Source organism: Aulonocara sp. 'chitande type north' Nkhata Bay, linkage group LG22 (assembly GCF_057382095.1).
Source record: "Aulonocara sp. 'chitande type north' Nkhata Bay isolate Kocher_YH1m ecotype deep benthic linkage group LG22, A_spYH_male_GT1.1, whole genome shotgun sequence".
In the NCBI taxonomy this organism is placed as follows: domain Eukaryota; kingdom Metazoa; phylum Chordata; class Actinopteri; order Cichliformes; family Cichlidae; genus Aulonocara; species Aulonocara sp. 'chitande type north' Nkhata Bay.
The window spans coordinates 10746537-10772243 of NC_141364.1; the positions used below are offsets into that span (position 1 = coordinate 10746537).

General features: G+C 42.6%; 1 protein-coding gene and 1 long non-coding RNA gene across 2 annotated transcripts; both read right to left on the reverse strand.

Annotated features, from left to right (window-relative positions):
- Window positions 1-4261: 4261 nt before the first annotated feature.
- Window positions 4262-7666, reverse strand: LOC147303567 (uncharacterized). Its single transcript, XR_015126897.1, has 3 exons — window positions 5839-7666; window positions 5670-5756; window positions 4262-5560 (listed from the first exon to the last, which is right to left on the reverse strand). It is a non-coding gene; the product is annotated as an uncharacterized LOC147303567 (long non-coding RNA).
- A 642-nt stretch (window positions 7667-8308) lies between these two features.
- tmem170b (transmembrane protein 170B) lies at window positions 8309-24886 on the reverse strand. Its single transcript, XM_086280543.1, has 3 exons — window positions 24009-24886; window positions 16196-16366; window positions 8309-12503 (listed from the first exon to the last, which is right to left on the reverse strand). The coding sequence occupies exons 1-3, from the start codon at window positions 24169-24171 to the stop codon at window positions 12373-12375; spliced, it is 465 nt and encodes a 154-aa protein (XP_086136669.1). The 5' UTR covers window positions 24172-24886; the 3' UTR covers window positions 8309-12372.
- Window positions 24887-25707: the final 821 nt, after the last annotated feature.

Consider the following 25707-nt stretch of genomic DNA (forward strand, 5'->3'; position numbering starts at 1 on the left):
TCTGCTGCTGGAGACAGAGCCAGAGAGCGAGGGGTGTTATTGTATATTTGTCACACTGTCCCTCACACGCGACCACTGTTGGTCAGGACAATGGTCTCACATCAGAAACTAATCATCGCCAAAGAGAAACCCGGCGGGTGGGAGACGTGGCAGGGGGAGGTTGTTCCTCATTGTTCAAAGAGGAGAAACAATGAGAGTGACGAGCCGACGCTCCGAGGAACAATGGGGGTGAAGAAAAAGACCTTTTCTTCCACATTGTCATCATCATTTAAAATAAAATAAAATAAAAAGTCAGGGGGTGAAAAACTGTCCCGAAGACAGGAAGAGGTGGTTTCTTTTAGACGTTCCTGTAGCTGATTACTTTTAGCTGCTTTAAAGGTTACCCTGTCTGCAAAGCATGATGATAAGAAACAATGCTCAAGTGTTACCTATAATTAGAAACCCACAGGCTGCTGCTTCTTCCACATAAACAAACAGAAAGTCAGAAAGTGATGACTAATTATCACTTTCACTGCTTTTATTTTAGCTGTCTTCACTGCTTCATCTTTTAATTATTTATATTTCAGTTTGCACTTTATCTACTTTCATATTTTACTCCTTTTTTAATTGACAACTTCCCCCACATTTGTTGTTTAATATCACCAAAATTGACGCTTTCTGTCCTTTATCTGCTGACGCATCGAGCTTTCTCACCCCCAGTTAAAAATTCCAGGAAGCCTTCATCCACCTTCACTCTTAAACCGTCCACTGTTTATACGGTTTTACTTTCAGCAGGTCAAATCGAATCAAATTCATCCATTAAAATCTTATAAACACTGCATGTTTGGCCAAAGTAAAAAGAACAAAATAATACAACTATTTTAAAAACTGCGGTCAAATCTATTCTTTTAATATTTGTTAGGTTTTATGGTTTAGTCAATAAACCGAATTATAATGAGAATACTTTATTAATGAATATGATCATCAATGCATTATTAGCCATTGTTATTGTCTTATGAGAGACTCCTGACACAGATTTTAGATACCGTAATAACTGAAATCTGTACACGATTAACTTTGAGCAACCAAACCTGACACACAGGTACATCTCAGGCCCCTGAAGGTTCTTATCTAGATCATATATTCTAACATCGTCTTGTTGCCTAGCAACCACCTACCAACAGGCTAAAATCACCTATCTGGCACCTGTAACGCAGCATAAAAGCATCATGTCACATATTTTAATTGAAAAACAATAACCTGCAATTTATGTATATAAAATGGGAATTGTGCATGATACGATGTTATCATGTTGCCTGGCAACCACCTAAAATCACAATTGACATGCTAATAATTTGATTTAAAGTAGAAGCTGCTGTCCCATTAGGTAAAACACTGTCCTTGTTGTCTGTTTTGAAATATCAGCAAGCTAAAGTTTTGCTTCCCGTTTGGGTTCTCCTGGTGTTTCCGTATATAAAGTTTAAAGTTTTGTGTTTATTATATTTTCTGGATTCCTCTTTTGTCTTCTTTAGTTCTGGTTATCTCTTGCCGTTTCATTTTCTGTTTTCTGTAGTCATCAGGTTTTGTTTTCTTGTCTTTTTGGTTCGTTTCTATGTTTACAGTCATTTAGTATGAGTGGCCTCCACAGTGTGTCATCTACGCCTTTCTCTGTCTCACACTGTGTTTGTGTTTCCATCCCTTTTGTTCCATTTGTCGTGTACATCTTGTTTGGTGTCCATATTTATGGCTCTTACTTTGAAGTTTGTTGTTTTTCTTCTTTTGCTTCCTGTCTGTCTTCCCGTAGTTGCCTGATTGCTGGTGACTGTGTCTTGTTAACCCCCTGCTGGTCATTCCCACATCAGCCCAGTGGGTCCCCGTCACACTGTTCGTTAATACTTGCTGCTGTGCTGCAGATGTTCTCTGTGTTCGGGTTTCCCGCCTCCCTGTGCGCGGTTCAACCTCGACCTTGCACGTTTTCCTCTTCTCTCTCTCCCTCTCTTTTTGGACTGATTGCCTTGGCCTCATTAATTCTGGGTTGGGTTTGGGTTATTCCAAGCATTATTATGTTTTATCTACATAGAATTCAACTCAAAGTAACATGAGAACAATATGCTGAAGATGACACCTACAGGAGCTGCTTGACAATGAAGCTCCCAGCACACAGTTTTTGTGCTGATGTTAATGTCCGAGGAGGTTTGGAGCAGCAGAACACCGGTGACCGTTTCCACTTTGCAAATGGATTATCTAAGACTTTTCTCAAAATGACTGCAGTGGCGACATTTTATTACACCTTATTTGAGTGTAAGTTCAGTGAGCTCTTGAGAACGACCTTTCAGAGATGCTTGTAAATCAGATTGCATAGCCAGGTGCTTTCTTTTATATACACCTGTGGCAAAGGGACTGAAATTACCCAAATTTGATTAAGAGGTGTGGGCCAATGCTTTTGTTCATTTAGTGAATAAATAAACTGCCTCTGATTTCTTTTCAGCACTTCACCTTTCATTTTCTGAACTTCCACTCCTCTTTCAATTACAGCCTGCACTTCCACCATAAGTGGCATTTCAACCTGCCATTTTCCCCCTTTTAAACCGCTGTTTAAACTTCAGTGTTTGTATTCCATTTGCCACTTCAGTGATCCTCGGCTGTGTCAGTATTTGTTCCTTTTTATAGTTCAGTTATTAATTTAGAAACGAGAACATGTTTATCTCCATCACCTGCTGCGACCAGCCGCTGCTCTGCTTTGATAAATCCATCAAAAGGATCATTATACAGCTGAAAACTGCGAATGGCCTCTTTGAAATCACAGCACAAAAACCAAACTATAAAGGCGTGACATAGATTTCTGCCATTTTTTTAGACTGTAAACATCCCGACTCGGATTTCATTGTGTGGTCACTGCTGGAGAATTTCTTCTATGTTTAGGATATTAGAGTCCATGAGGATCTATCTTAAAGTAAACCCAGACAGAGATCACAGCTTCATCCAGACGGCCGGCGCTGCTCTGACAGCGGGCCGGGCCTCCGATGGAGACTGGCCTCATAAACTGTTTGTATGTGTCTACGCTTTATATACTGTACATTATGAGCAGCTGGAGTCAAGTCAGGCAGCACAAAGGCAAGGTCAATAATGTGAAGTGATCTGCAGGGTCAAAAGACTAGGCCCGCTGCCAGCCATTGTTGGAAGGGTGTTTCTTTCAAAGCAAGCATGCAATCCCCTCGTCTGCACTCACGCTCAAGTCTTGAGTATTTCCCGTGGAGGAAACAATAAGACAATAGCAGCAAGTGGCTTGGTGGTCAGCGCGAAGGGGGCATTTCTCAGGAATCTGGCTTCATTGTGAAATAATTTGATGATGCAAAGAAGTTTTGTTTGGACAAAGTGTAAACAACATGCAGCCATCTTTATGTACAGTCTGTGCCTCTGTACACCCCGTACCATCTAGTTTCTCCAGTATATGTTTACACATGGGTACTTCTAGCACTATTTGTATAAAATATGCTCACACAAAGAGGTTTGACATGTTTTTTTAATTTAATTTAATTTAATTTTATTGGATGTTTTCTTACTGGCAGCGTCTCAACAGTACTGGTGAATGTCAGGAACAGTATAGCAATTGCGGTTAATCGAACAAATTAATATATTATTTATTTTTACCTGATTTTTTATCCTAAGGGGTAGCAAAACCAATGTATTCCTTAATGAGTGACTATATTGACTACAAGATTGTTTCTTACCTTCCTGTTTTCTCCCAAGGGTGTTTGGGCCAAAACAGTCCCCAGGCTTCCTGAGTTCTTTTTAAAGGTTCCAGCTGCAAGTCATTGAAGGAGAAATTGAATAACCGTACCAGTTTTCATTTGAAATTATATGTTGTAGGCCAAGTGGGGGGAAATGTTATTTAACAGTTGTTGTTATTTTTAAAGTATTCCTTTAATGTTAACAAAGATTAACCCTTTTTTTCAATTCAGTTTTATTTATATAGGGCCAAATAATAACAACAGTCACATCAAGGCACTTTATACTGTAAGGTTAAGACACTACAATAATACAGGGAAAATCCCAGCAATCAAACAAACCCATTTTGGCTTTGATTTGGCAACAGTGGGGAAGAAAATCTTTCTTTTAACAGGAAGGAAGAACCAGGCTCAGGGAGGGGCAGCATCTGCTGTGACCAGTGGGTGAGGAAGAGAAAAAAAACCCACTGTGGAAGAAAGTCAGAGAAAAATAATAACTGTTTATTGAATGCAGAGTCATGTATAAACATAATGAGTCAAGAAGAAACAGTGCATCATGGGAAGTCCCCAGCAGTCTAGGCCTATTGCAGCACAACTAATGAAGGATTCAGGGTCACATGTTCCAGCCTTAAAATTTTCAGCCTAATCTTAAAAGTAGAGATGGTGTCTGTCTCCTGAATCTGAAATCTAAAGCCTCTGTCTCCAATTCTACTTTTAAATATTAGATTTTATAGGATCATTAGAGAAGCTGTGTCTTTAGGCTTTTAGTTTAGTTTAGTATGTAACTCCAGACAATGGTGTGGAGTGATTTAAAAGTCTGTAAAGTCTAAAGCAGGCTGATCATTACAGACTGTCGCTGGAACCGTGGCCCACCACTGGGCTCCACAGCGTTATTTTGTGTTGTGTTTTGTGTCAGTGTTGCTTTTATCTAAGACCAGGGTGTCAAAGGTTTTTTGTTTTTTTGGTTCAGGCTACATACAGCTCAGTTTGGTCTCATGAGGGCTGGACCAGTAAATCTATTGTCCAATAACCTTTAAAAACAGCACCTCCAAACCTCTTTTTCTTTTAGAATATATCAATTGAGTACACGCTGCTGAAAGCATTCACATTTAATGAACTATTGATTTATGAATCAATCAGCCTGAACTGCCTCAAGAAAAATATTATCACTCAGTTTTTGTTGACACTATAAAGAAATGCTGATGTAAAAAGAAAGCTGTGAGCTCGGCACTTTGAGCTACAGACTTTGTTCAGTTCATTCAAATTGTGTGACCTGTGGAATCGATATAAAAAATAATGAATCCTGTCATTAATTTATTTATATCAGTGATCAAATGGCGTTGAGCATCACTTTGTAGCTGATGGTTAGTCGATAGTGTGTTCTAGGCTCTGGTTGCCTAGGTAACCTCATCCCGAGCGACTGTGGCTCAGGAGTTTAAGCAAGCTGTCTACATATCAGAAGGTTGGTGGTTCAATCCCTGCCTCCCTGTGCTTGCATGTTGGGCAACACGCTGAAACCCAAACCACAGTGTGCATGTGAACTGCATGAGCTAACCTTCTGGCCTTCATCCTACCTCTGTCTTAGAGGCAGGGTGACGAGCCCAGATCAAAGTATTGATGCTACTCCTCCACAGTAAAGGAAGACAGTCCAGGTGGTTTTGACACCTGACTAGGATGTTTCCTGGGTGTCTCTCTTGGAGGAGACACCCAGGTTCCCCAGGATAAATTGGAGGAAGTGGCTGGGAAGAGGGAGGTTTGGGCTTCTCTGTTCAGGATGTCAGATTGATGACCTGTCCACGTGTTCCCTTCTCGCTCTAAGGTAGATGGGAGAGGCTCCAGCCCCCCCCACGACCCTGTTAAGGACAAACGTCAAAGGCAAGATGATTTGTTCATTCAGTTTCTGACATTAAAGATATGAAACAACTTAAAGATAAAAAGGACAAGCTGTGTGCTGTGCCTCACCTGTGCATCCTTATTCATAGCCTGCCCTGTCCTCTGCAGAAACTGAGACATCCTTCAATACATGCACTGAGAGTGATTGAGATTGTGCTGGCAGGAGGAGACACAGAGGCACAGATATAAGAAAACTCCGGAAAATCTCGGTCCTGCCATACATGTGGATGTCACCTACCTGAACATCCTTGCACATGGTTTACTCGTCACAGCAAACAGGACTCAAAGGATCTGTTGCTAATGTCTTGCTCTCAGATACAAGAGGACAGAAGTCTTGCAAATTCCAAGCACTGACAGGCCAAAGGTGTTTTGGTGACATAAGGAAAATACGTTGCTGGTGGATGATCTTTGTACAGTTTCCAAAGAAATCCCAACCTGTCACATATTTTTGCAACGATTTATCAAAAGCTTGTATTTATGTGCTGTACCGGGTGACACGCTGTAATAATACATCGATGCATCAATTTCAGTGTGATTTAAGGTCAGTTAAGAGCATAAACATCATTGTTTCTGCTCCCGAGTTTACCAAACATCCATCAAACACTCATAAATACAACAGCTACATTCCCTGGCCTCTTATGAAACACTTCCTGCCTCCATAGCGGCCGCTGACTTCTTATCAGCTCACCTCAGCCTCTCTCTCCGATTGGTCGTTTCGGCTGATGAGTGGAAACCAAAGCCGCAGTCACAGGCTCTGTTCTCAGCCATTAAAGAATAAAATAACAAAAAACAAGGTGATAACAACTCGAGACCTTTGTCCTTTTGAGCCCACAAGAATGCTGACTAAATTCCATCACAGTTATTCACAGCCCTCCTCCTCCTCCTCTCCTCCTCGTCCCTGCAGAATTAATAATACATTACACTCAGCAGCAACGTGTGTGCAGTGGGCTGGATATGAAACCCAAAAAAGGGAAAGAAAACCTTGTTCAAGCCAAAGAGGAAAGCAGATCACACGGCTGGAACAGCAACCAAATGTCAAATCAGATATGAGAATGAGCAATTGTGTGTTGGAGTCACAGCCACAATCAAAATGTTTCAGGAGGCGATGCCCCCACCGTTACAATGAGGAGGCATCACGTACCGGAGGCTTTTTTTGGGTATCATACCAGCAAATGAAAACAGCCAACTTCCTCGAGTCCGTGCGGAGACAAAACATGACTTTACCTTCTCTAAAAATGGTTGCTGCGGGAGGGCACGTACAGCAGAGCCAGGGAACGCCGGGAGACGAGCACTGGGCGGAGGCGACGGGCAAAAGACACATTGGCGTTCACAAAGAACAAACAGTGATTGCACAGGAAGACATCTTTACGTTTACAGCTAATAATTAGCCCAACTAAATGTACCTGCATGTAAACATAGAAGACAGATTTCACAGAATATGAGCAATCAGCAAACATGTGGCAGGCCTACTGCCAACAATCACAACAACACAATGTAAAAAATAATGAGAGTTTAAATACATAACAGAGGCTCAAAGCTGCAGTGCAAGCATGTGCGATAACTGCTCAGTAAAGTGCACCATATTAATATGTTAAGTGCTTTTAGTGGTTAACAAAGCTAGAAAAATGCTGTGTCTGGCTTATTTTCTGTCATTAAAAAGGGTTTGAAATAATGAGGCGAGCACACGGGCAAGTAATCCCTATAAGAGCAAAGCTTGACACAGTTTTTCTGATCGTGGCTCTTCATGATGTCAGTGAGAGCGGATACCCTTAATAAAGATTACTTTGAACTTCAAAAGGAGCTGAAACAGTTTGTTTCAGATGAAGGATGAACTGAGAGGCTGCACCAAGGGCCAGTTCTGGGACAAATGAGGATTATTAGTCCATGCTGCTCATATGGAAGTAATCCAAGAATAAAAACAGGGAGCTGGTCAGATTTAAAGAGTCATTTCTGATCCTTGTATATGTAAAAAGAAGAAATATTGCTCAAATTTAAATTTAAATTAAGTAAATCCAATAAAACTGTTAAAGAAAACTACAACTTTTATCACTTTTAGGTAGATTAAAAGGCACAGTCACCATTGTTAGTGATCTTAAACACTAAATTGTACAGCCTTTAAAAAGCCCATAAAGTCAGGTCTATTAAGCATTTGGACAATAATATGGTCTTTATATGCTGATATGCTTATTTTGGCTTCTCAACTGAATGATGGCCTCCCGCTCTTGGACCTCATACTGAATGCACTTAGAACAACACTTGGAATCAACTCCAAAGCTTTTATCTGGTTAGTTTCATGGCCAGCCTCACCTGGGCACGAAACTGCCTGTTGTCCATTACTTTTGAACTTCTGAAAACGTCAGACTGTGGACAAAAATGACTGTAATGCTTCTACGGTTCACTTTTGTTAAACCCCTTGAATTAAAGCTGAAAGTCTTGATTTCAAATCAACTGAGGTGGTGCTCAAAAGAAAAAAAAGTGCCACCACTCAAATGCTTCTGGACCTGACTGTTCATCTCCATCAAAAGTATCCAAAAGACTAATTTTTTTCTGCTGAATCTACACTTTAAAAACCTTCCTCTTAATTTCTAACCACATACAGTATAAAAGACAGACACAGCCACCATAATGTAACTCACTAGCTGGTGAAGGCCTGATGAAGGACTGCTCACTTGTTAATGATCCTCCTTTCTCACTCAGTGACCAATAATTTACTAAATTAACTTCATTTTTTATTCAGTATGACCTGAAATTATTGACTGAGCCCACAGGAAAGAGTTTCAATGAGGTCACAGAACCAGAGAGCAGAGGGCCGCTTTCCCCGCTGACTCTTCCACACCCAGCAGAGTCGCCCCCTGCTGGCCATCAGTTTACCCAAAGAAGGCGTAGGTTTCCTGGCTATTATGAAAACATATAACGGGGTTGCAGTTAAGACAAATCACACTGATGATGTAGAGGTATCAAAAACTGATGCATTAAATATGATACACATATCATAACATTATCACCAGGTTCCTCCGCACTCCTCCTGTTTGTGCTGTGAGACGAAGACGATCCATAAAGAGCAGAAACAACACTCCTGAGCTTTTTATGCTGCAAAAGATTTTTATTTCAACCGCCTGCTGAGTATGTACAGGAGAACAGTTTGTACATAAATAGGCAATAGTTATAAATATCAGCAGTTTGGCTGGTACAAAATTAAAAAAGAAGATATTGTACATTATCTACAGGAGAAGTGCCACTTTGGGTTTTATGTACAGCTTTGTCTCTGGGTGGATTGTCCATGTTAGTCCATTCACATGTTACCTGAGCTGCGTTGCACATGCAGCCACAGCGGCGGGTACACAGTATGTGTTCGGGGTTGGGAAGAGAGGGGGGCGGGATTTGTGGCATTTGGGCAACAGCAGACTTGAGGTGGTGGCTGTGTTGGTACGAATGGTGGGTGCAGCTTCTATCATAAGCCTATTGAAAGAGACAGGATTATTGAGCTGGGTGTCTTCCTGCAGCGTGATGGCGTTACTTTTTTAAAAGTCTAGAGGGGATTATTAGTTGCTGGGTGTCTCCTTTAGATATTACAACGCACACTCAGTCACACGGCTCAATCACAGAACCTGGAGCGGAAAAACACACACATATATCCGTCATGACCAGTAATGGCACCGGGTGCGAATGCTATTCAGCGGTTAGTTTGTTTATGAAGCACACTGCGGCTATGTACAGCTCTGGATGTGCAGATCTGACAGCATCGAGTCCATTCTTGCAGTTTTAATCGCCACATAAAAAAACCCACTTTATGTAAAGACAGTAAAACTGCTGTCACTTGTAGTAGGTCCTCACACCCCTTCTCCGACCACCAGCGCAATGAAAGAAAACACATGGAAATCCTTTTATTCTAGTCACAAGCACGACTGCTCAGACCGACACCGAACACGGCGACAACGATGCTCATCAGTCTCCTGTGAGCCGCATACGAACATGCACAAAGTGCCCGCAGAAACAGATTTCACCGACAGCAGGTGAGTCACGATTGGTCCCTGAAGGCTGAGCTTACACATTCAAACGGGCGGTGCAGACCACGTGCAGAGCAACCCAGTGGTACAGGGGGAAAATAAACAGGGGGAGGGGCTTCAGGTCATTTACCTTTTTTTTTTGTTCAATATTTCCAAACCCCACAATCATCTCACAGGCATTCAGGCTCCTGCTGCTACTTCATTCCAGTGCAATATCGCCCTCTTGTGTGCTGAGCTGGTAGTGAAAGTAAACTGTTACATCATTACATAATTTACCTTCAGAGCCACAAAACCGCAAAAAAATAAAAGAAATAAAAATCAGCACGAGCATATTTTTGAATGTGCAAATGTCCCTAAAAAGTACATAAAACCACTAACTCTTTATGTTGACGTCAGTAAGATGAGAAAACGGGATGAGTAAAGCTAGACTGTGAGCGATACTTTGGTATTTCGACCTCCTGGGTGAAGGTTTGGGCAAAGTTGAACTTTCTTCGGCACCGCCTGTGTCTGGCATCTACATACAGTAACTTCGAGCACAGTCTTCACATTATTTTGTTTTTTCCAAAGCATCATCTTCATCATCATAATCTGTGTCTGCGTGTGTATAGCATCGGGTCAATGCACACTGATCTAAAACAAGGCAGATTAAAGTCAGTGCAACGTGCAAAGTTAAACTTAAGGAGCATGGGTTCATAAACAAAACAATAAAGAAAAAAGTAGGCATAGAATAAAAGAAGAAGAAGAAGAAGAAGAAAATAAATCAGAGCAGCACAATCTGTGACCTTCTCCGGGGAGGGAAGGATGGCTTTCCACGGGGAGTTTATACTGAAACAGTGCAGACATAAGCAGCACTACGGTGAGCCGAGGAGGACCGGGGCTCCAGAAAATCTGCACCTGCAGGACTCACAGACTCACTCGGAGCGATTTCTCTGGGAATATGCTGATTCTCAAGCAGCAAAGTGACCCTTTTCAATGCTGACGCACCTTTACTCCTCTTACCCTGAATAAGGAAGAATTAATCTATAAAGAGCCAAACCAAATCACTCCCTATTACAGACGGCTCCTGTTTTGTTCAACAAACCGTTTATTAGCCTTCTTGCTAAAAGTTTTGATGATGCCCCTCTGATGTCTGTACCGTGAATATGAAGCTAAGGATGTTTTCAGTCAACAGGATGCCAATCAGGTGTATTTATTTAAACAAAGGGGATCTATCAAACACGTTAGAGCAGGGGTAGGGAACTCCAGGCCTCGAGAGCCGGTGTCCTGCAGGTTTTAGATGTGTCCTTGATCCAAAACAGCTGATTTAAGTGGCTAAATGACCTCCTCAATGTCTTGAAGTTCTCCAGAGGCCTGGTAATGAACTAATCATTTGATTCAGGTGTGTTGACCAACGGCTCTCGAGGCCTGGAGTTCCCTACCACTGCGTTAGAGGGACGTTAGAGGGTAAAATGTAAGAGGGGTGTCAAGGTTTGAGCCTGGCCCGCTGCCTCTCAGCAGGAAGGCGTGCGTGATCTGAACCTCAAAGAAGGATCAAAGAAAAATAAAGGTCATGTGTTGAAAATACAATCCCTGACCGAAGTAAGACCTGAAGCGAGGCGTTCACACGAGGAAACGCGCCGCAATCTCAGAGTCTGAACGCTCCTGTACGGAAGAATGGGCTAAAAACCCCTCCGAGTTGATGCGCAGGACTGATCGATGATTACAGGAACGCTTAGCTGCCTTTACTGCTGCTCATGGGCGTAAAACCTGCATACTGACAGCACAGGTACACCTACTTTTGCCTCACACACACTGGAAATACTGGATGGTCAAATTTCCGTTTCTTTTCTCTAATCTGGTTCTTTTCCAACTTTTCGAATGAAAATATTTTTATTATTACAGCAAATTCCTGCAACTCGATTATCATTATGTCCTGTTATATTATGTTATGTTATATTGTTTAATAGAGATAAATCAGATGCAGGTAGATAACTTTACTGTCTCCCGGCTCCACCTTTGTTTACAGTAAAGACATCAGAGTGACATTGATCTCATCCTCTCTCTCTGTCTGTGGAAGAAAGCCAATAAACACACTCCCCAAACTACTCCTCTGACTCCGCTCAGAGTTGTTGTTGGCACGCTTTAAAATCGATCATCACATGCTGGTTTTCCTCTGCCACTTCGCCAACATTTACAAAGTGCAAAAATTCAAAGCTTCTTCCTGCTCGTGAGTCGGATGCTGCGGCTTTCGAGCCATCTCAGGAGAAGGAGCGAGAAGCTGTATGCAGGCCTAGAGGCGCGGCGGCGGTTCAATACTGATGAAGGTGTTTTACTGCTGATGGACACTGCTGTTCTTTTGTTTGTTTGCCGAACTTTTGTTCCGATCGCCAAAGATCATCAGCTCACGATTACAGGTCGCTGTTTAAAAAATAGATTTTTTTTCCTCCTCCCTCAAAAGTTCAACAGAAAGCCTTTGAGAGTCAGTCGGCCACCGAGGCTTGCTGTTTTCACAGAGAAGGCTTTTGGCACGAAGAAGTGGCATAACTCTGGAAACTCAGAAACATGGCTTTCAGGTCCAGAAGCTGAGGCCGAGCCTCTGCCCGGCGCTGCTCTCTGACATGATGACGACCTTCCTGCACAGTGCAGAGACGCTGGGGGGGGCGCTCTACCCTGGATCCGGCCCTCAAAAGGTCCAGAGGACTTGTGCCTCATGTCCTTCCATAAAAGCAGGCCTAAAGTCTCTGCCCGGCTCGGTTTGCCCGCTTTCACCCCGTCATGGGTTTTCTTCACAGCGTGGCCAGGATCCGCGAGAAGGATATGACGACGGAGAGGGTGGTCTGGCCCACGCCGAGCACCAGCGCCTCCAGCGGTGCCATGCCTTTCCCCGCCACGCGGTAAACGCCCGCCACGGCCGCGCCTGAGGGAGATAAAAAAATTTAAAAGTCAATGCTAATACAAGATCTGGCAAAGAGAAAGACACACACACAGCTGCCTGTCACCATTAAACCCAACTGAACATCCACAGTCAGGGGATCAGCGGACAAACATGTCCCTCCTGGTCTCGCCCTTCTGTCAGTGATGGAGGAGCGTTCGTGCATGCCTCCTCGCAGCCACACTCTGAGCGGACTCGCTGCTCTTCCTGCAGCAGTTCTCACTGCACGCTGTCCGTCTAGTCGTGATTGAGACAAACAGCAGGAGAGGACGTTTCTCTAATCCAGGCACCAAAGCCGAGTGAGCTATTTTTAAACTGCTGGACTCGAAGGCCGAGAAAATCTAAACAAAGTTTACCAGTTAAAGCTACCAGCAGTGCTCCAGCAAATCCTCCCTTCATCAAGGTTATCATATTTACGGTGTGGAGGATGCAATCGCTGCTGCTTTTACAGAAAACAAAGTGATCACGTTACATTTTTCAGTAACGGTAATGTAACAGGTTACTGTGCTATACTCAGCAATTAGATTAGAGTTATATCATGTTGTTACATGCGTTACAAAAGGCTCTTCAGTAACCTGCACGTCAGGCGGATAGAAAGAAAAAATAATGTGTGGAGAAGGAAAACCAGTATTTCTAAAGTAGCATCACACTGGCTTTAAAGTCGGAGTGTTTCTCATCTTTGCTTTGTGTTTGTATTAAAAACTAAAAGAAAAATTGCACGTGTGTCCTGATTAAAAAGAGAAAGAGGTTGGTTTCTGTGTCTAAATCTTCAGCTTTTAGTATCAACAGGGGTTTAGTGTTCAGGTCTTAAACATCAGTCTGGCACTGGAAGGTGCCCGGACCCATTGGCTGCAAACCAAGCCCAAAGGATCACGCCTCCTCCATTGTGCATGACAATAACATTTATTTGTGCTGCTGATATTATGCACTTTGCATTATTACCAAACATCTCCGATTTGGACTCATTTGTCTAAAGGACAATGTGCTTGTGGTTTGCTTAGTTGAAACACACGAAGCTGTGCCATCACGCAAACCTTCCAAACACAACATAAACTTAAACATGTAACATGTCAACTGAGGCCTGTAGACTCTAAACTGTAGCTCAAATCAGAGTCCTGGACATTTAATGTTATAGAAAAGGACTTTAAACAACTATTAAAGGCTGACATTTCCTCTGTGCTGCATGACCTTTCTTTTACTTCTACTCAGCTGCGACTGCTGCCTTTGCAGTCTCCACACACACACACACAAACACACACTCTGATTTTGTGCCGGGCTCGCGTACACATGGCTGGTGACGCTGTCAATAGTCTAGCTCACTCTGATTGCTACACATTAATAATAAAGCGGCTTTTCTATTTTTGGGGCACCAGCTCACATCTGTGACGGTGAGTGAGTCATCCACAGAGCCCTACGCTACGATAGACGCAGGTCTATTTACACACCCTGTGCTCTCACACTGATACAGTAAGGGGAAGGTAAAGGCAAATAAACAAAGCCTGGATATCAGCTTCACCTGCAGTGTTTAAAAAAATAATAAAGTGAATATTTTTGTGTTTCAAAAATATGATTTACGAATAAATTCTTTACAAATCCTACCATGTGGATTCATGGATTTTTTTTTCACATTCTGTCTCTCACAGTTGAAGTGTACCTCTGGTGCAAATTACTGACCCCTGTCATCATTTTAGGTCGGGGAACTTGCACAATCGGTGGCTGACTAAATACTTTTTTGCCCCACTGTATTGGATACAAAATACTGATATTTGTCCTAGCTCAAGATAACATATCACACCTGGTATAACAATGAAAACAAGTGCCAGTTATTAAAACGTGCAGACAGCGAACAGATTTCCTCACCGTTTTGATTCACAGTAGAAAATAAATGATTAACAATTCCTGATTTCTGCCTTTTTAGAGTATTTTAAGGTATTTTTACTTCACAGTCACCACAGATGTCATCATGTATTATAGATAACTATCTGCACCACTCTACTGTGTTATATTAAGTGTTAACAAAGAGAGATGAATTAGATGGCCTCAGACTAATTACCCCTGGTCTTCAAGGATCCGCTGCCCCTCATTTCTAATGCAGACTTGCAGGTATCATCATTAGTGCTGAAATGTGATACCCATGGACTCTGCAGGGAACGTGACCTGAGGTGCACTGGGACTTCTTACCTTCTTACCCTAATGGATCAGTCACACTAGAGTAAAAATAGGACAGCACCTTTTTTGCGACTAGAAAAAGGAAAAGAAAAATGTTTTGCTCTGAGTGAGTAGTTGCAGCGACCAACAGCTCCTGGCCTGAGGATGCATGCTTACTTTCCACCACTTTCAATCGACTGACTGCACCCCATCTAATCACAGACAGACTTCATCTTATTGCTGTTTTATTGCCGTCTTGACACATCAAATTGTCAGCTGCGTTCATTTTGGTTGTGTTCCATTCTCCAACCACTGTTTTTCCCTACTGTGACTGTAACAGCCTGTCGCTACTTGAGAATTTGTCTCAAAGCCGCCCAAACCTTAACACATTCACTTGGATGTAATGATGTAGCTCTTAGAATTGACTAAAGGAACTGACTGTTAACTTAAAGTGGGGTGGTGTCAAGAAATAAGACTGTATTTTGTTTTTTGTTTTTCCCCATTTGTTCTGAGGTTACTGCAGACATCTGATGAACAGCAACATGTAGAAAATCTGTAGATGCAGCTAAAAGTCTGCTTCAAGCAAAAGACTAAACACCCACATTTAAATCGTTTGAGCATTTGGAACAAAAAAAGGAAACACGCCAGACTTCTCCAAGCAGCTCAAAGACCAGGTAGGAGTGTAATTTGTTAACTTTATACTAGCATGTCACTGCTCATCCCCATACCACCCTAAACACGCCCAATCTCTGCTGATCTTGGCCAGGGTGGGCCTGGTTAGTACTTGGATGGGAGGCTGCCTAGCTGGGGGGGCAGTAACTGTAGCCCAGGAGGAAGCAAAGATGGGAAAGATACTGAACTTGTGCCCGTACAGAACATTACATCACTGGGATGGTTGGTTAAACTACTGACTGCTTAAGAGACAGAGTGAAAGTGGACAGTATATCCTTGATTTCTTAACATAAAACATTGTAATAGTCAGGTGAGGATTAGTTAGAGGTCTTTGTTACAGTGCATAGACGAATCTAACACTCAGTGGCGTGAATTTAAAAAAAAAATCTGAATAGGGATTTTACAAAATGTACCTTTAAATGTTCTTGTTGTTGTTGTTTGGAATATCTTCAAAGTTAGTGTTTAGGTCATTTGTGTGTGTGTGTGTGTGTGTGTGGTTGGTATTTTTTGGGTGCAAACTCTTCCTACCAGCGACAACAGTCCAGCCAATCACAAAAATGTTGTTAAATTAAATGAACCCTTATCGTGCCGACACGTTGAAGTTTCCTGGGCCACATAAACAAACAGGCAGGTAAACACAGAAGCAGATTAGTCTAAAAATCTTTCTCCTCCCTGTCTCTCTGTCAGCTTCTGTTTTCTTCTAGTTGACACGAGTTAACACACGGTCACCTCACCCAGCGCTCGCTCTGCCTTCCTGTCACCTCTCGTCTTCTTCTGGGTGCTGAACGCCGCACTCTGAGGTCGCTCTAAAAATAACCCGTCAGCAAGAAAACAAAAGGGGAAGTAAATGGGCTTACTAGTGATGACGCCTCCGGAGAGCGAGGCCAGGAAACCCACGCTGACCAGCACCAGGGTGATGAGGCGTCCCCGCTTGTGGCGCTGCAGCATGACTAACATGAGCAGCCCCACCGCCCCGTGGACGAAGAGCGAGGAGAAGAGACACCACAGGAAGACCCAGTACCACATCTCTGCAGGGAGAGAGAGCCAACAACACAGATCAGATACAGCCTGAAAGCACAGGATTTACCGCTTACATTAAAGGTGCTCTACGTACAATTTAACTAAAGCTTTCACCGGCAGGGGGCAGTGTGCTGAAATGTTTTCTCATCTAAATGCTTTTTTCTTTTACTTGCTGAATTAAGGTTAAACTGACCACCTGCACCATCTATTATATTATAGTATTATATAAAAGTACAGCCCAGCCTCAGAAGTTAAATATCAGGTAATATCTCTCGAACACAATGCGTAGTTGCTCCAGATATAGTATAAGTATAGCACATAGTAGTATAAGTATATACTACAGTACAGTATGATATAATGTCTTAGGGGTTCTTAATGTAACAACTGCAGCAAATAAATTATCGATTAGTTTCATAAATATTAATCAGACAATTACATTTTTTTTTAGCCTGAACATCAAACATGGCAACAAATTAGAGAAATCACCGCTTGCACTGAAATAAATATTTTTACATTTTCACATTTTTTTATATTTACTGGTTAATAACAATGATGATGTATAATGATAGTTACTGCAAACATAAAGACTACATTTTTTCCTATTTGTTGGTTTACATCACCATTTTAAAATCAGTCAGCTGGCACATTAAAGTAACAACAATCCCCTATTCTAATATATATGACTTTAACAGAGTACTTTCATTTCTGGTGAAGCATGAAATTAAATATCGATCTGAGGAACAGAAGCAGCTTTCACTTACAAAATGAATTATGAATTGTTTACCAAAGAAACCATCCTGAAGCAGACTGGTCCCAGCTTTTAATGTTTTTATGTTTCTGACCTGTCCTGCTGGTCTGTAAACAGAAAGCACGTTTAAGGCTTCGCTTTTCTTTTTCTATACTTTTACAATGCTTTTCCTTGTGTTGGAACACTTTAACACAGTTGTATTGGGACTTCTGAATATTCCTTCCACCATCATGGAGCACAAACACAGATGGATGACCTCGACACCCACCGAGGACCAAATGTCAGTGAAATCTGCCTTCAGTGGATAAATCTGTAATGGTCTCTGTAAAACTCTGGCCAAAATAACATTTGAATTCTTAGTCAGAGTCTGTCTGTTGCACTTATTGATAAATTACAAGCTTGATTTAATCTAATTACGTTTTAAAGCAGTGATCATGTCCATCCTTGATGTACAGTGATTTGATTTGACATCACAATGATCAAAACAACGATACTGGGAAACGGTGATTTAAGCCCTTGTGATTTATTTTGCTTCCTTTATTTTAGTGAAATAGCTGCATTTACATATAAAGGTCAGCTTTGGTTTGCATAACGTCGATTACACATGAAACTTGAAACAGGACTTAAAGACAACAGGTTTGTAACAGAAAACCTGCTTTATAGATAAAAGCTGCTTATTTACTACTGCAACCTGAACACAGACAGAAGCAGGGGCTTAGTGGGATATCTGTACATCAGCTGCTTTAATTTTTTTTTAACCATCTCAATAAACTTTATCCTAGCTTTCAGCAACAACCTCAGGTTGTAAAAAAATATACAGTCAATAAATAAACAGCAAATACACAATAAAAATCAACAAATAAAACTAATTAAATAAGGCCGTATTTGCATCAGGCTATCCTGCTCATCTAGACCTGAAAGAAAACAAGAATAAGCAGTTGTTTTAAAATGACTGAGCTGTACGTGGGAAGTTTGGTTGTTCCAAAAGTTAGGAGCTGCCACTACAAAGACTTTGTAGACTTTGCTTTTAAGCCTGGACTGGACTATCTGGTCAGAGGCTCCGAAAGTTCTGTTAAGTAAGGTGGCACCAAACCAATAAGGCTTTTAAAAACAAGTAAATTTTAAACTGGATCCTGATGGACAGGAAGACCAGAAAGGCCAGAAAAGGTGTGATCACCATGTTTCTTTCCTGTCTAAAGGCGAGCTGCTGCATTTCCTACAGCCTGCTGACAACGAAGTAACGACTGATCAGAGCCGACAAATAAAGAGCTACGAAAGTCTAAGAGAGGTAATAAAAGCGTGAGACTCTGTCTCAGAGTCATGCAGTGGTGGGAGGCAGGCCTTCACCTTACTGAGCCGCATTAGTGATAAGAAGCTCTTCTGAACAAAAGAGCTTCATGCAAACAAACGCCGATAATAAGTAATCCCGAGGGGGAAGACACAACTTATAATATTCCGTTCTAGTCTTGAAAAATTCACATTTACTGCTTATAAAGAGTGCTTCCAAGATGAAACACTGCAGCTCAGCCAAGATGCAGAGCTACAGCCGCTGCTGCACGTCTGTGAGGCGAGGGGAGGATTTCAATCTACAGCAGCCACCGTCTAAGTCAAGCCTCATCAAAGAGGCAGCCGACCGTGGCGATGGACCCGTGGCGGAGATGTATAAAACCGCTCAGAGCGACATTTCAGACAGCGAGCCCGACATGAAGCGGTAAATGGAAAACAATAGCATACGGCCGCCTTTTGTGACCATCCTGACTGGAGATAAGCTTTCTGAAAAAAAAAATGTAATTGTAGAAACAAACGTCTGCAAACTAAAAATGCTGATAATCCCTAAAATGCCAGCAAAATCATCTAATTAGCTTCCACCAAACTCGACTGTTCTCCTAGAATACACATAATGCACCCTGCAGGGTCCAGACTGTGCTGCCGTTATAACGGACTCCACTGAAAATGAGAACAGTAAACAGCATTTAAAAATCACACTCTTCCTCCTCCTCCTCCTCCTCCTCCTCGTTCTCCCTGTCTTTCTGTGGCACAGGCCAGCTTTGTCTAAAAAGGCTCCGGCTTCATTGCACTTTGCCAGCGAGGGGCCTTTGGTTGAACCCCTGGCACCGTGGGAGCCAGAAGGAGCCAGCTGGCCGTGAGATAACTGAAGAAGAAAAGACACCAAGTGAGAAAGGATGACCCAGCCGAAGCATGGCAATGCTGTCTGTGTGTGGGCGCGATGCAAACAGGAAACGTGACATTATTTTGCAGTGTAAACATCACAACGCCCAATTCTATTACCAAGTATTTCTCAGAGCTCTGGGACACGAGGACCTCTTTAGCATATCCATTTAACCGAGCTCCTCCACAGTCCACTGAGTGCCTACATCTACTTATTGATCCGGCAGGCGAGCGCCGGGCCAGGCGGAGAGAGACGTGACAGCGGAGTAACACAATGGCTTTTTGTCTTAAATGACTGAGCACGCAGATCACGCTGCAGTGTATCCACTGCTGTCTTTCTGCAAGCATCCAGCAGCAGAGGAGAGAGTGATATCTGTGATGGGACCCAAGACATAAGAGAGACACACATACAGGAAGTACAGGGAGAGAGAGCCCCGCTTAACTGTAGCCCCCGACGACACGAAAGCTGATCAGGATTCAGCATCGTGTAGAGAGAGCCGGCCTTTAATGCAGGCTGGAAAAGATGAAACTCAAAGATCCTGGAGGAGGTTATGCAATGCTAACATCATCGCACACAGACTGTGATATCGCCCACTCGGTCTAAAGAACTACAGACATCCAGAGGTTAAACAGACAATCACAAACACCATTAGTTTATGTGTAGTTAAGGGAATGAGTTGGTTAGCAGAAGTCTGAGAAAAAGAAAAGAAAAATGCGGAGTTCAACGTAACTAACGGTGAATGGCAGGTAAGCTGATTGGCCGCAAATGCTAGAAGTTTCTCCTCTAAACCTCACGGTTAGATTCAATATGTAAGGGTTCAGTGAGATCAACTTTGCCAAAAATTTCACAAATGGAGAGGACAGCTGGGATACTCTGTGTTTCTACTTACTGATAAAATAATCCGTATAGTCTTCCACCATCACTGATGGATGGAGCCTGACCCGGACACCTACTGAGGACCAAATGTCAGCGTGATCTCTCTTCTGTAACAGTAACCTGTCATGCTGGTCAGAATAATATTTAATAGCATAGCTGGAGGAAATCTGTTGCATTTCTTGATAAGTTACAAGCTCGATTTAGAGAGAAAATGGGTCGGGTGAAATGTTCAGTGGAGACACGAGGCTCGTTATTTATCTCAGCCGACTAAAATTATCCATGGCAGCTAATTTTTTTTGCATTGCAGCAGATGCTGGAAGGTGAGGTGCACATTTAGTTTCAGGGGACAGCAGGCAGCGCAGGTGGTCACGGCTATGAAGAAGCACCTATAGGGTGAGAAATGAGTGCAGTAAAGTGCTGTGTCATGTTCAGAGATAGGAGCGAACACAGGCTAAAACACAGTGAGAGCACAGTATTAACTTCTGCTAATCCGCAACTACAGGCCGAGGTCTTTGTCAGCACGGCGGCTTTAGAGCTCGCCTGTCAACAGGACAGAATTTTAAAAAAGCAGGGGCTCGTGTATTTGGTGCCTCGTCAGAGGTTGGAGTACACAGGCGGCTGCAGAACATGAACCATTCCCGTGTTGAAGCCGCAGCTTCTCGAAGCAGAAGGCTGCCGAGTTCACCTCTCAAGACGACGAAGGATGGGTTTGTCCAAACGTGGAGAGAGGGAGAGCCAGCCTGACACATCTGGCAGTGACTCTGTCCCGTGATGCAGAACAAGAAGAGGACTATGCTAATGTTGATTCCATTTCGGATGATGCTTCTTCTTTTTCGGAGAACCGAGCTACTATGACGTGATGTATCGTTAAACTGTACACATGCACCACACAGAAAAGCATACCTGCTAATTAGTGCAAAGTAAAAGACCAATAAGATAATGCCACTGCAAATGCTCCAAAAGGCACCAACAGCACAAACATGGCAGTGGAGGTGAGGCCCAGCAGACTGTGATCAAATCCAGGTGCCTTGGGAACGCCTGTCACTCAAAGCGACCACGATCTTCACTTTAGCATCCAGATGCATAAATTTATTTACAAAAAGAAAGAAAGAAAAGAAAATTTAAGCCTGTGTTGATAGTTATGATGTGGGAAAACATCCACTGAGGCTGTAAAGATGCTTTTAATGCTTTAAAGTTTATTTTAACACAGGAGTCTATGGGGATTGACTTGTTTTAGGAGAAAGCCTCAAGTGGCCACTGGAGGAACTGCAGCTTTTGCCACTTCAGCATTGGTGCAATGTTTTTAAATCCTGAAGGTTGCTGCTTGGCATTCACACAAAGCTTTAACTCCTAATATAGCTGCATGTGCCCATACATAGACTCGATGCTTTTATCTGAACCTGCTAAACTCCACTATACCTTCTGTTTAGTTGTCTGCCAACTCCTGACAGAAATATCTGGACCTTTAACTGAGCAGCCAAGTTGCGCTTTCTGTTTTTGTGTGTATGTTTTACAGCTTCACCTGAGCTCTTTTTGCTTTTGTGTGCTTGTTTGCAAAGAGATAAAGGCTAAAGCAAACAGCTAAACACCAGACATGCTGAGCTAAAAAGCTGCAGATCAGGGAACGTGCAGAGTGAACACAACTGATTAGCTTTACACGAAGAACAGCTACACAACATGTTACTGTGTGAGATAATAAAATGACTTTTTAGCAATCTGATCATCGCGTAATCACAGCAGGCAAACAATTAAAACTAAGAAAGCCTTTTGACATTATTATTGTGAACTGATAATACAGGATTTCTGCAAGTCTATTACAAGTTCATTAACCCGCTGGGTGTCAATTAACCACCCCCCAAGTAGGCTAATGCATTGAATATTTTTCATTTTCTAAGACCAAAGCAGGTAAAAAAAAACAAAAAAAGGGATAAAAGCGCAAAATAAACATGATGTTGTATGAGTTTCCCTGTTTAACCGATATTCATACACTTATTTATTCTAATCAAGACAGGCTAAAGCACTCATTGCTGTAATAAATGAGGTTAAATACATTTCAGTGCCCTCCAGCTGGTAAATATCTATGCATATGCAATGCATTACGCTGGCGTCTCTCTGCTCTTCCTCCTTTCTCCTCATGAGCTGCACATGAGCAGCTCTGCTGTTCTGCCTGTGTCGCCACACAATTAGCAATCGGCAGATTAACAGCACCTGGTGCATGCTGGATTAAGAATTGGATATTTATCTGATCATCAGATTTCTAAAGTTACACACTCTGACATCGGAAAGGTCTGTGTGTAAATGGCACTTCCTTAAATGCATCTCAATCGTACCACAAATCCCACAGATAGATAATAAATGAGTGACAAGAACAGCATGTTTTTATTGACTGTGATTCATCAAAGTGAGACAATTTCAAAGTAGCTGTTCACATTTAAGTGTGTTCTTTTCACTGGTTTTCTGAAGTGAAACCGCCTGCTGCGCACGCCTCATAAACAGGAAGCACTCCCCAGGGGCACAGATAAAAGTTTATCTATCCGTTCAGGGCTCCCCAACTGTCCCCCCTGACCTTCTTTAATGTCTCAGGAGGTCGTTTTTCACCTGTCTGGGGGGTCAGGTGTGAGATTTGTGAACAGTATTCTGTAAAGCCCCGGGGCGTTAGCTCCTCACAGCTCTCTTCTCGCCGCTGCAGCTCAGATACCACAAACTTCTACATTGCACTGCAACTTCCTGCTGAGTCAGCGTGATCAACTGTGCCTTTTTTTCCCTTCCATCCCTGCATGATGTGTTTCTCAACACAGGATGTCAGCTGCATATTAGACAACCGGTCTGTGCCAAGCCAGCCATGACTACACGTCCGGCTCCTCACTTTGCAGAGTGAAATGCAAGAATTTCTATAATGTGCAACACACACGGTCCCCCGTCCACTTCCTCAAAAAAAGAAAAAAGAAAAGTGATGACAATGCTTTGAACAGCTGGCAAGTAATAATATTTCTTGCTGAGGAAGTTCATTCTGCTTGGAAAGAAGAGATAAAATGCCCACACATTGCTTTTTTGGTGCCCCGTGATCTGTTTTTGTGTCATAGGAACTTTCATGCATTTCTTCCACTTTTCTTAAACCTCCTTACAAATAAAAAAGGAGGAAGAAAGTCATCTTGTAAGCATTTTGTTTTGGTACAAAGCACATAATTGATGGCAGCAGCTCAATCATCTGTATCAACAAGTGACAGTTCAGCCATCAGCCCGCAGAGATGCCCTCATCTCGTATTTACAGCTGCATATTACCTTCAATATCAAAGCAGACATGCTCTGGCTCAACTGCATTCAAATAAAACAGGGAATTGAACTCAGCCTCACTACTTCTAGAGTCAGGACCATCCCAGACAGCATCCCTGCCCGCTAAGAGGACCCTCCCTCTAATTGCCCCTTTACTGAAAGACAAAGGAGGGGGAGGAGGCCACATTTACTACGCATTCACGAAGCAGAAAGATTAATTAGCCGAATGTTGTCATTATTTTTCCTGACGGACTCCTGAATAAAAGAGTGAGATTTTGTTTTGTTTTGTTGATGTTGTGGTTCAGGCCCAGCATCACCAATAAAACACACCAGCTTGCAGAGACAGAGATGGGGAGGTGGGATGGAAAGGTGGCACACAGATGCCCCCTATGCATAACAGCAGCCATGCCCTTCCTGCTGGCTACAAGAAAAATGACCACATATATTTGAATGATATTTATATATATTCTTCTTTAAAAAGGAAGCTGCACATGCTGCTGGTGGTGATGACTTTTTCACTGAACACATTTAAAAAAAAAAAAAAATGAAGCAGCAGAATAGCGGCACCTTTCATTCCGCATACCTGTGAAGTGGTGCAGCGCCGAGCCTTGCACCCAAAGGCTCAGCACTTGCTGCACCGACAGATTAAGAGAATAATCCTTGTCCGTTGTCATGTTTCCGCCGCCGCCGCCCGGGTTCGCACCCCTCTTTATCGTATAGCTGTACTTGGCTTTAAACGAAGGCATGGATGAGGAAACCGGGGTGGCATTTGGATGTGAGGCGGCTCTCCCCGGCGCGGCTCGCCTCTACCGGTGCCTCTGCTTCGGCTTGACGTCCGTCTCCGCTCCGGGAAGGGAAGGGTCGATGGCTGGTCGGTTCATCCTCGGTGGTGGTGTCGGTGGCGGGTGTACGGAGGCCATGACGAGGATGGCAGCGGGAGCTCGAGCAGAGAAACGCACGGTCGGCTCGTCCTACATCAGCTAGCCCTGCTACATAACCCTTAAAGGGCCAGCGGTCCTTTCCGTGCGAGGGGTTCACGGTGACACATCCCCGTGCTCGTGAAGCCGCTTTATGAATGAGGAACAAAGGACAGCACGGTGGAGTGTGCGCAGAAAGCGTGCGTAGTGGCCATGGCGGCTCGGGACGGCTACGAGGGGGACGGGGACGCTGTAACGTAATTACGACGCACTGTGACTAATATTAGGATATTAATAAAATACTAATAATAACAACAGCAATATTTTGACAAAAGCTAAATAAAAACTATCATTTTAGACGCTGTGGAAAGATTTAATGTTTTTATTTTAATTTTTATTTTACGTTATACAGTATTTGCCAGCAGAAAGCGAAAGAGTGGTTGCTAGGCAACGTAATAACGTTAGCTCTTGAACGAATAACCAAATCAATGCTAATGCTAAAGACTACTTTAACAGAGAATATATAAATAAATACCATATACACTAAAAGTATTATTTGTTGATTTCTTAATGTTTATTTTATTTCAACTGTTGTGATATTAAAATTAAGTCTACATTAAAATTAAATGCCCTTAGAAGCAGCGTTGGTCATGACGTCAGTGGAAGGTGGCGCTTATTGGTCACCCCGAAACACCTGATATAAAAAAGTAATATGACAGGATGAAAGTAAGCAGAGGAATAGAGGGTATTAGTGGCAGGGTTATCTGGTAATATGAAGAAAGAACCCCTAAATGCTTAAATCTGATTTAGAGCTTTAACTTAGATGGAATAAAATATTCAGAAAACTCTGTGGCGAGCCAGTCTGACAAACCCAGTAAGACAGAAATCAGAGCAGGTGAAAGCTATTTTAAAAAGTGTGAACCTTTACATAATTTTTTTTATCCTCATCATCATCTCATATCAGATGTTTAAAAAAAGAAGAAGAAGATAACAGTGTGATATGGGGAGGCAGGGAGGGAACAAGGTGTTACGTAGACGCTGAATGTTCTGGCACATTTCTCTGAGGAGCGCAGTATTTTAAGACGAACTGGCCCAGTTCAGAGGTACGAGGGCGAGGAAGCGTCTGACATCTGACATCTTTTAAATCTGTAGATCTTTCTCTAAACGCAAACAGAGGGGGGAATAAACAGACAGCTGGATCACGAGGAGATTCGTGCAACAAAAGAAAATACAATTACGGGTACTGTTAAAGAATGTTCACTGTAGAGGAGACAGGAGGCAAGTTTAACACTTTATTTACACTTTCTTCCAAAACAGCAATCTTTTTGATACACATAAGTGTACTAGCTTAAATCAGTCTATATG

Coding starts and splice junctions, on each gene's coding strand:
- tmem170b (XM_086280543.1), bottom strand. CDS start 24,171: ATGCCTTCGTTTAAAGCCAAGTACAGCTATACGATAAAGAGGGGTGCG. Junction 16,367..24,008: donor GGCGCTGCACCACTTCACAG/GTATGCGGAATG, acceptor CTCTCCCTGCAG/AGATGTGGTACTGGGTCTTC. Junction 12,504..16,195: donor CTCCGGAGGCGTCATCACTA/GTAAGCCCATTT, acceptor TATCTCCCTCAG/GCGCGGCCGTGGCGGGCGTT.